We start from the raw sequence: 10734 nt of genomic DNA on the forward strand, positions 1-10734 counted from the left end.
GTAAGTGACAAAAGGCCAGAGATGAAAAGGAAACAAAGGTTGTCAGATAAGGAGATGAAAGCCGGAGGGTTGGATATGGGTGCAAGAGGAAGGAGGAAAATATAGAACTCGGGGATGAGAGGTGAGCGTAGAGGGGGGGAGCCGTGACTGAGGTGTTGGGGAAGTGTGTACACCAGGGGTTAGAGTTGCCAATTGTCCCATATTAGTCGGGACATCCCGTATTTTGGGCTAAATTGGTTTGTCCCGTATGGGACCGCCCTTGTCCCATAGGGTTGCCAACTTCCTTACTCCCAAATAAGGGACAAAGGGTACATCACCACCCCACGTGACCTGACCCAGCCAGTGGCCACGTGCTCCCGCTCCACCAATGGCGGCCGCCCGGGCCGGGTTGCGGGTTGCTACGCAACCTCCGTTAGGTGGTGCCCGGGCCTCCGGACCTAGACCGTCCGGAGCTAAAATGTCAGAAACCTAGAGTGTCGGGACTTAGAGTGTCGGAACCTACAGCATTGGGGCCTACAGTGTCGGGGCATACAGTGCCCCCCTGGCCTAATATGGGACAAGGGCGGTCGGTACGAGACAAACCAATTTAGCCCAAATACGGGATGTCCCGGCTAATACGGGACAGTTGGCAACCCTACTACTCACACCTCACCCTTCCATATCTCTGTATCTCCCTCTCCTCTGACTCTCAGTCTGAAGAAGGGTGTTGAACCGAAACATCACCCACTCCTTCTATCCAGAGATGCTGCCTGACCCGCTGAGCATTTTGTGTCTATCTTCACCTATGATGAATGAGGATAGGTTTAGAAAATGCAACACTGCCTTTATTAACAGAAATCACAATATCGTTGCAATCCAGTGATTTGAAACAATGCAGCAGTCTAACAATGAAGTGATTCGTTAAACACATCTGTCTGTGTGTATTTTCAACAAATATGTGCATAACGTGTAACTGTGCGACGTCACCCGGCCAGGCCAGGGCGGAACGGGAATCGGGGGGTCAGGGGATCCGGGAGGCTTTAGCGGCGCGGCACGGTGCGGCGCAGCGGAAGGGGCCGTGTTGTCGGCGGCGGCGGCGGTTTGAAGCGGCTGGAGCGGGGAGCGGGGACGCGGGCGGCTGATGGCCGGCTCCCTGGTGAGAGGGAGGGGGAGGGGACGCGGGCTGGCGGCCGGGGGGCGGCGGCGGTGATTCCCGTGTCCTGGCGCGGCGCGGCCGGGGGTCCCGCTCCCCCCGGTCGCGGGGTTCATTGGGCGTCACGTTGGGGCCTGGCGGAGGGCGGGCGCGGTGGCGCAGCGGGTTAAAGCGCCCCTCCCCCGCGCCGGGGACCCGGGATCGATCCCCAGCTCCGCCCGGGCACCCACTGGGCGCGCTGCCCTGCCCTGCTGGGGGGTGGGTGACTGTAATATTGTTCCTGCCTTTTCCCCATAACACCAATACTAATCACAAATTCATCTATCATCATCATCCCCATTGCTTGGCCTCCAAAGCCTTCTGTGGCAATGAATCCAAAGGCAAAAATCAAAAAGCACCACCTTCTGACTAAAGAAATTCCTCCTCATCTCCTTTCCTTTATTCTGAGGCTGTGCCCTACAGTCTCCCACTGGTGAAAACATCCTCTCCACATCCACTCTATCCAGGCCTTTTGCTATTCGGTAAGTTTCAATGAGATCCTTCCCACCTTATACTTCTAAACTCTGGCGAGGTCATGCTCAGCACCGCCAAATGCTCATCGTATCTTCACCCACTTTTCCTTAGTACCTAATCAGATGTACAGCACTTTGATCAACGTGGGTTGTTTTAAAATGTGCTATACAAATAAAATTGACTTGACTTGACACTAATTCCTGGGATCATTCCCGTAAACCTTCTCTGGACCCTCTCCAGCACCAGCACATCATTCCCAGGATATGGAGCCCAAAATTGCTCACAATACTCCAAATGCGGTCTGACCAGCGCCCTATAAAGCCTCATGTTATTGATGGAATTGAGAAACAGCCCTCCTCACCTGTATGTCAAACCTTCCTCAACTATCAGCTATTGCTTGCCCCACTTCCCTCCCATCTCTTTAAACTCTTTCTTTAAATCCCCTCTTGAAGTCTAGATCAAGTTTCTCCAACGTCCTCTGTCCATTCCCTCCAAATGAATCATTCTACATTTCCTTGATGTAATTTTCCCATCTTACCCTTCCATATCTTTAGTCTCCCCCTCACCTGACTCAGTCTGAAGAAGGGTCTCAACCCGAAATGTCAACTAATCCTTCTCTCCAGAGCTGCTGCCTGACCCACTGAGTTACTGCTGCATTTTGTGTCCCCCTCCAGAGTTGCTGCCTGACTTGCTGAGTTCCTCCAGCCGCTCTTGCCTGATATTCCGGTATCTGCAGTCTGGCACATGGTCACAGGCATCTCTGCTGTGACTGTCAATAATTGGAATATATATGTACCCAGAGAGAGACACAGAAAGCTCGAGTAACACTGCAGGACAGGCTGCATCTCTGGAGAGTTGGAATTCCTTCTCTCCAGAGATGCTGCCTGTCCTGCTGAGTTACTCCAGCTTTTTGTGTCTCTCTTTGGTTGAAACCAGCATCTGCAGTTGCTTCTTACACATGTACCCAGAGAGTTGGCCTTCAGTGCAATGTTCAACCTGGCAAACTAAAAACCAGAGTATTCTCCCTCAACTCGAGAGTCTTGGTGTCAGATCCGTGTGTCACTTCTAAAAGCAGCTCTGAAAGTGAAGCTCTTCCTTAGTGTGATACTGATATTTCTTCTTAGATTTTGTATTCCAGTCTCCGGAAGGGGATTTAAACACAAAACCCTTCACCAGAAAAGGCTGAATTTATTAAAAGTCGAATAACTGCAGGTGTTGACAATCTAAATTAAATACAGAAAATGTTAGAAATATCTAATAGGCCAGCCCACATCTGTAGAAAAGCAACAGTTAATATTTCACTTCAGAACTGAATTTACTACTGATGTTGAGAATTTGATTCTCTTACAAGTCTTGAATCAATATGCAGCTGTCTCCTTGTAAAGCGTATAAATCAGATTCTTTTAATTTTAAGGACTTCAAAACTCATGCAGACCAAGCATGCAGAGCCGCTGATAAATTCGTCAACATTTATTATGAGACAATGGATAAAAGAAGAAGAGTAAGTATCTTTCAGGATGTAAAGTTCCAGAGTTGTACTTTTTCTTTTACATCTGTTCTTGACAGTGCTTGGAGCAGCACGGTGGTGCATCTGTTAGAGCTGCCCATGACTTCTATCCTTTATCCACATATCTTTAGTCTCGCTCGTACTAGCAGATAATTAATATATAATCAAGAACAAGGGGAACAGAGATGAAGGGAGGGGGAACGGAGATAGAGGAGGGGGAGAGAGAGAGGATGGAGGAGGTGGGAGAGGAGAGGGGAAAGAGATGAGAAGAGAAATACAACAGTACAGCACAGGAATGGGTCCTTCCACCCACAATGTTTGTGGCGAACATGATGCCTGGCTGAACTGAACTCATCTGCCTGCACATATCTCTCTATTCCTCTTAAACATCACTATCGTATCTGCCTCCACCACCACCCCTGGCAATGCATTCCCAGCCCCACCACCTTCTGAGTAAACCTGACCCCCTCACCTTGTAGCTCTGCCCTCTAGTGCTGGACATTTCTACCCTGGGAAAAAGTTTCCAACTGTCTATCTATGCCTCTTATAATTTTATACACTTCTACCGAGTCTTCCCTGAACCTTTGAAGTTCCAGAGAAAGCAATCCAAGTCTGTCCAAGCTCTCCCTGTTGCTGAAACCCTCTAATCCAGGCAGCATCCGGGTAAACCACCCTCTCCAAATAGTTTAATATCCACATATTCACATTAATACTGCTTGATATTTTTCAATTTTAATATTTTTCAGTTTGATACATTTCAGTTGTTATCATTGGCATTTTGTGGTATTTTCAGTTATTTCAACGTAGTTTCTGTAACAAAAAAAGATCTAAATTGGTAAGGACAACCACACAACTCTTCAAAGCTCTACTTTGCTGTCAGCCATTTTAATACTTTTTTTTTCCACTGAATTATCCAGTTAAGGTACTAACCAATGTACATTGTCATGGGCTATTGAACTGTTCTGTGCACATTATGTGCCTTGTCAAAGCAACATACTTAAGCAAAATACACGGTTGGCATTATAAAATCAGCTAATTTATTTGTGAGCTGAAGGAAAAAGTTTTAAACGTCTTATTTCTTTTGAGTACATCCAAGACCTTGGTGTGGGTGCACTTGAATATTCTGTTCAGTTGGTGCTCTGGTAAAGTAGTCCAGGAAGATGTGTGAGTCTGCATTTGAGGTTACAGGAAGGCAGGAGTGGCGGGGGGAGGGTGGAGGAATGCCAGAAAAAAGTTTCTAGCACAAACAAAATTCCTGCTTGAGGTTGTGTTTCTACCTTACTTCATCTTAGCTGCTAAAAGACTCTGAAGTATGTGCTCCAATGATTTGCTGTGGATTAGGTCTACCTTCAGCTGCTGGTTTTAAGTGGTGCAAAATAATTTATTGGCCAGGGTTCATGTTGCAACTTAAAGATAAATAAATAAATGGTGACTGGTCCTGAAACATTTTTATTGTGTGGTATAATGTACATTCATCTAATCATGTCACTGAAATTGTGGGTTTAGTTTTAAATTGGCTGCGGTGACTAGGAGCTTAGTGTTTAAGGTGGAAGCTGCTAAACTGACTGATAGGCTTGTGATGTATTTAGACATTTATCACAGATTAATATTTAACAGAATAATCATGCATGATGCTTTCAGCTCTTTCATTTGGTTAATTTTTAACCTAAGTTTTACTCTTTTTCATAGGGGTTGACCAAATTGTATATGGACACAGCGACGTTAGTGTGGAATGGCAACACAATTTCAGGCCTTCAGGCACTTACTGAATTTTTTGAAATGTTGCCTTCTAGTGATTTCCAAATAAACATGCTGGATTGTCAGCCTGTACATGGTATGCTTCATTCATACTTGTTAGAAATTGTTTTAAATATGTTATATCTCTAATAACTTCGGGTATTCAACTCCTCTTTCTGTAGGTCTGAGTACTTTTCTAACTGTTAACTTTTTTTTGTTCCAAATCTGAACTTGATAATATATTTTTTAATCTGAGCAAATCAAAGAAATAGTGGTGACATGAATCACCCACAAAGTGTGCGGTCATTTCCAATTTTTAAGCATTTGCCCTTTTTAACTGAAGAAGGTCAGCACGGTGGCGCAGCGGCAGAGTTACTGCCTTGCAGTGCCAGAGACCCGGGTTCAATCCTGACTAACTAAGGGTGCTGTCTGGACGGAGTTTGTACGTTCTTCCTGTGACCACGTGGGTTTTCTCTGGGTCCAGTTTCCACCCACACTCCAAAGATGTACAGGTTGTAGGTTAATTGGCTTCTGTTCATTGTAAATGGTCCCTGGTGTGTCGGGTAGTGCTAGTGTGTGTGTATGTAGGGTCATCGCTGGTCTCAGTGGGCTGGGGCCCGTTTCCACACTATCTGTAAAATCTGATGAAAAATAATTAGATTTCTTGTCTTTGGCAAACACAGATTCATTAAGTAATAACAGCAATTATGCTTAACTTGTGTTCAGTCTTGTTTCCTGTTATAAATGTCTGCTTGCTATGGTGGTGTAACTGCAGATTGCTATAACTGCAGATGCTGGTACAAATCGAAGGTATTTATTCACAAAATGCTGGAGTAACTCAGCAGGTCAGGCAGCATCTCAGGAGAGAAGGAATGGGTGACGTTTCGGGTCTTGGAGTTACTCCAGCATTTTGTGAATAAATACCTTGCTTGCTATGGTGGGGTTATTATAGACTAAAAATTTCTAATTTACTGGCAAAACATTGTTAGAGAAATAATGCAATAATTTTTAAATGTCCAAAGCATTTATCATGTTTTGTGCAAGGACACAGAGGTTGCTGTGGCTGGCACCTTCACTTTTTAAATTTTACCCATGACAAAGAAGCTTCATTCTTTGCATTGGACTTGAAATCTGTGGTTAAAAAATCAGAGGATTTTTTGCCTTTTGCCCGAACTGCTTCACATGAATTCCTCTCCATCTTTGCTTAAGTAATTTACCTAAATAAAAGACAGCTTCTTCAGGATTTTTGCATGAACGTGAAAACCCCGAAGTTGTGTGCAGCTGTTCATGGTATCAAATGCACATCACTGCTTGACATTATAGGGAATGTAGGGAAAGGCTGAGGAGTTACTACATGTGCCCCCTAAGTTACAATACTAACGTTACTGAATATTCTGCAGCATGCTAGATAGTGCACTGGCTCCTTTTCTGTTGATTTTGAATGAAGGAACAGCCATGAGGGAGTAAATATTAGATTTTTTTCTGTTAATTTAGATGATTTTTACTTTTGGATGTCTTAAGTTTTCAAAAGCTGAAGAAGGAAGCATAGCTTAGCAATCTGTAATTTTTTTCTCCCCAATTGTTTACTGGGCCCTAACATAAGGGATGCAGTCAACATCTCGTTGGAATGTCCAGACTGTTTTCACCTCCTTCTTGCACAGTTTTCATCTAATGTTGCAGAAATTGTGACACTTTTATTCAAACCAGTCTTACATGATCAAGTTTAGATTTCCATGTTGATGTCTTTCCTTTAGGTCATTGACTAGTTTCCCAAGGGGGAGGAGATTCTCAAAGAGAGTGGTGATTCTCAGGAATTTTCTATCCCAAAGAGATGTGGAGGCAAAATCATTGGGGTATTTAAAGAGAAAGTAGATACATTTTTAAAAGTTCATGGAATTGAGGGCAATGGGGGGAAACTGGCATATGGAAGAGGAGACGAGCCATGAGCAAACTCAGCCATGATAATACTGCATAGCAACACAGGCTTGAATGGTAGACCTCTGTTCTTATTTTCTTATGTTGGAATGTGGAATTCATTGCCACAGAAGGCCGTGGAGGCCAAGTCAATGGATATTTTTAAGGCGGGGTTTGACAGATTGTTGATTCGTAAAGGCGTCAGGTGTTATGGGGCGAAGGCAGGAGAATGGGGTTGAAAGGTAAAGATAGATCAGACATGATTGAATGGTGTAGATGGGCTGAATGGCCTAATTCAGCTCCTAGAACATATGAACTTATATTCTCTCCACATTAAAAATGAAAGATAAAATTGATGCTGGGAAATATACTGAAAGACCACAGCTTTGTAGTCAACATTTTTATTGTGCTTTGTCACCTTTAATTCTGCCTGGTATTTTAAATAAATATACCATCCATTTGTTGAAGATTGCATGTCAGATTATTGTATAACTTATTGGGCTGTTTCACGTAATTATCCGATGTGTACTGGAATAGTTTTGGGTTTTGCTCATCTTCTCATGAAACTTTCTTTGTTTGCAAATAGAGCTTGCTACTCAGGGCCAGACCACCGTACTCGTGGTCACTTGTGGCACGGTAAATTTTGATGGAAACAAACAGCGGTACTTCAATCAAAACTTCTTACTCACTGCACAAGTAACACCGCAAAATACTGTGTGGAAAATAGCGAGCGATTGTTTCCGCTTCCAGGATTGGGCCAACTAACTCCCCACTTCAACGGAAGGAGACTGTCACTGTTTTGGATTTCATTCTGGAAATAAATAGTGGAAGTGTTGACAAAATTCAAACATTTAATACAATGCTTGAAGTATATAAAGCATTGTATGTTAGATTGACAGGAGAGAATAGGAAAAAAAGGCTTTGTGGAGAAGTATATTGCCTCCGCATCCATACTGATATTCAGTGTTTGGTGTATGATAGACACACTCTGTACACCTTTTTTGATCAGAAATGCCATTTGTATCATTAATATTTTCAGTTGTATATTGTACTTTTGAAATGGACTTCAATAAACAACTTGGTTAAATCATGTTTTTGTGCTGCTCCTGGATTCAATATATGGGTGGCACGGTGGTCTAGCGGTAGAGCTACTGTCCTAACGCCGATAGTCATGAAGTGCTTTGAGAGGCTGGTCCTCTCACACATCAAATCCAGCATCCCTGACTCACTGGACCCACATCAATTTGCATACAGGGCAAATAGATCCACAGAGGACGCCATCCCTCTGGCTCTTCACACTGTCCTGACTCACCTAGAGAGACAGGGCACGTACGTGAGGATGCTATTCATAGACTATAGCTCCGCCTTCAACACGGTCACCCCCACCAAGCTCATCACCAAACTCCACCAGCTAGGCCTCAGCTCGTCATTATGTGACTGGATCCTGGACTTCCTGCTGGAACGACCGCAGGCAGTGAGAATGGGCCCGCACCTGTCCTCCACTATCACCCTGAGTACCGGCACACCACAGGGCTGTGTTCTGAGCCCCATGCTCTACTCCCTCTTCACACACGACTGTGTTCCTGCATTCGACACCAACACCATTTTCAAGTTTGCAGACGACACAACGGTGATCGGGCTTATCACCAACGGGGGTGAAACAAACTATAGAGCGGAGGTGCAGAACCTGGCGGACTGGTGCTCGGATAACAACCTGTCCCTAAATACCACCAAGACCAAGGAGCTGATCATCAACTTCCGTAGGTCACATAACGGGGAATATGCCCCGATCTCTATCAACGGGGACGGCGTGGAGAGAGTGTCCAGCTTCAAGTTTCTGGGCACTCACATTTCGGAGGACCTAACATGGTCCAAATACACTGCTTCGCTGGTCAAGAAGGCACAACAAAGACTGTTCTACTTAAGAACACTGAAAAAGTCTGGTCTACCCCAACAGCTGCTGACGACCTTCTATCGCTGCACCATAGAGAGCATCCTAACGCATGGCATCCCTGTGTGGTACCTCAGCTGCACGGAGGCAGAAAGGAAAGCTCTACAGCGGGTAGTCCATAGAGCTCAGAGGGCCATCGGAACACAGCTACCAGACTTGGAGGGCATCTACAACACACGATGCCTCAGAATAGCCACCAGCATCCACAAAGACTCTTCACACCCCTGCAACAGTCTGTTCGAATTCCTTCCATCGGGCAGACGATACAAGGCCTTCTACGCCCGCACCTCCAGACTCAGGAACCTTCATCCCCAGGGCCATAGCTGCTATGAACCGGTCCTGCTGAGCCGGATGGCCACAACGCATAGATTAACTTGCACTTTACCCTGTCTAAAACTGTTACAATTGTTTCGTTTCGTTGTGTTGCTGTTGTCTAAATTACTTAAATTATTGCATCGTATGGGAGGCGCATTCCCAATCTCGTTGTACCCCTGGGTACAATGACAATAAAGATATATTGTATTGTATTGTATTACAGTGCCAGAGGCCCAAGTTCGATCCTAACTACAGGTGATGTCTGTACGGAGTTTGTACATTCTCCCCGTGACTTGCATTGGTTTTCTCCGAGATCTTCGGTATCCTCCCATACTCCAAAGACTTCCAGGTTTGTAGGTTAATTGGCTTTGTATAAAAATTGTCCCTAGCATGTAGGACAGTGTTAATGTGCGGAGATCGCTTGTCGGCGCAGACTCGGTGAGCCGAAGAGCCTGTTTCCACGCTGTATCTCTAAACTTAACTAAAAAATCTAAATTCTCTTATGCTTGGAGCAATTCACCCCATCTCTGCTGCGACATAGTGTGGGAAATAGATTATTTAGTATTGAGTCTGTTCCTCATGATTATACTGGTGTGGTCATCCTTAGTTTCTTCATCCTAACACATTCATTGTGTGCTTGGAGAGGGGGTGTTGGCATCCCTTGAATTAGAAGCACAGACTTGTGTACAGAAGACCATTGGCGAATTGAGTGTAGTAGTTCTTTTGAAGAGCAAACCAGTTCGTCCCATTCTTCCACGCTTTACCCATATGGATACAGATTTTACATAGTGCACATTTTCTCACTTTCTTACCTTGATTGCAGAACAAAAACACGCGTGTCCAATGCTGGCTGTGCTGCAGTCTGCTGCTGTATTTTTCTTCAGGATATTGTTGGCAAGCAAATAGAAACAGAACACTGGCTGTGAGTCATAGAGCTATGCAGCATGGAAACAAGCCCTTTGGCCCAGCTTACCCATGCTGAGAAACTTGACATATTGGGCTAGTTCCATTTGCCTGCATTTAGCTCGTAACCCTCCAAACCCTATCCACGTCTGCCCAAATGTCTTTTAAAAGTCGTAATTCTATCTGCTTCTAGAGGGCCTTTTTACCACACTGTATCACCCTATAAATCTAAGCCTGCAAGTCCAAGTAACATCCTGGCGAATCCCTTTTGCTCCCTTTCCCACTTAATGGCATCCTTCCAATGGCTGGGTGACCAGAACTGCACATCGTACTCCCCAGTACTCCGAGTGGTGCAGCAGTAGAGTTGCTTCCTTGCAGCCCTAGAGAACTGGGTTTGATCCTGACTACGGGTGCTTGTTTGTACAGAGTTTGTACGTTCTCCCCGTGACCTGCGTGGGTTCTCCCCAGGATCTCTGTTTTCATTCCACACTCTGAAGACGTACCGGTTTGGTTAATTATGATAGGTTAATTGCCTTGGTATAATTGTAAATTGTCCCTAGTGTGTGCAGGGTAGTGTTAATGTGCGGGGATCGATGGTCTGCGCGGACTTATTGGGCCGAAGGGCCTGTTTCCGCGCAGTATCTCTGAACTAAAGTGTGGTCTTGTCTTTGTTGATCGAGCTGACAACATGGATGTGATCTCATCGGCAAACAGATGAAGTCCGTGTTGTATTTGGCCGTATAAGTGTACGGGGGCAGAAAG

At 45.0% G+C, this 10734-nt stretch overlaps 1 protein-coding gene across 2 annotated transcripts; it reads left to right on the top strand.

Moving 5' to 3' along the window:
* Positions 1-1011: 1011 nt before the first annotated feature.
* Positions 1012-7889, top strand: nxt2 (nuclear transport factor 2-like export factor 2). Of its 2 annotated transcripts, none has more exons than XM_078411890.1 (4): positions 1012-1135; positions 3060-3146; positions 4842-4986; positions 7390-7889. In XM_078411890.1, exons 1-4 carry the CDS (start codon positions 1121-1123, stop codon positions 7566-7568), a joined length of 426 nt encoding a protein of 141 aa, XP_078268016.1. In that variant the 5' UTR covers positions 1012-1120; the 3' UTR covers positions 7569-7889. The 2 variants fall into 2 exon arrangements, with proteins under 2 accessions (XP_078268016.1, XP_078268017.1); XM_078411891.1 differs by lacking the exon at positions 1012-1135 and adding an exon at positions 1350-1653.
* The last annotated feature ends 2845 nt before the right edge of the window (positions 7890-10734 follow it).

Source organism: Rhinoraja longicauda, chromosome 15, assembly GCF_053455715.1.
Source record: "Rhinoraja longicauda isolate Sanriku21f chromosome 15, sRhiLon1.1, whole genome shotgun sequence".
Classification (NCBI taxonomy): Eukaryota; Metazoa; Chordata; class Chondrichthyes; order Rajiformes; family Arhynchobatidae; genus Rhinoraja; species Rhinoraja longicauda.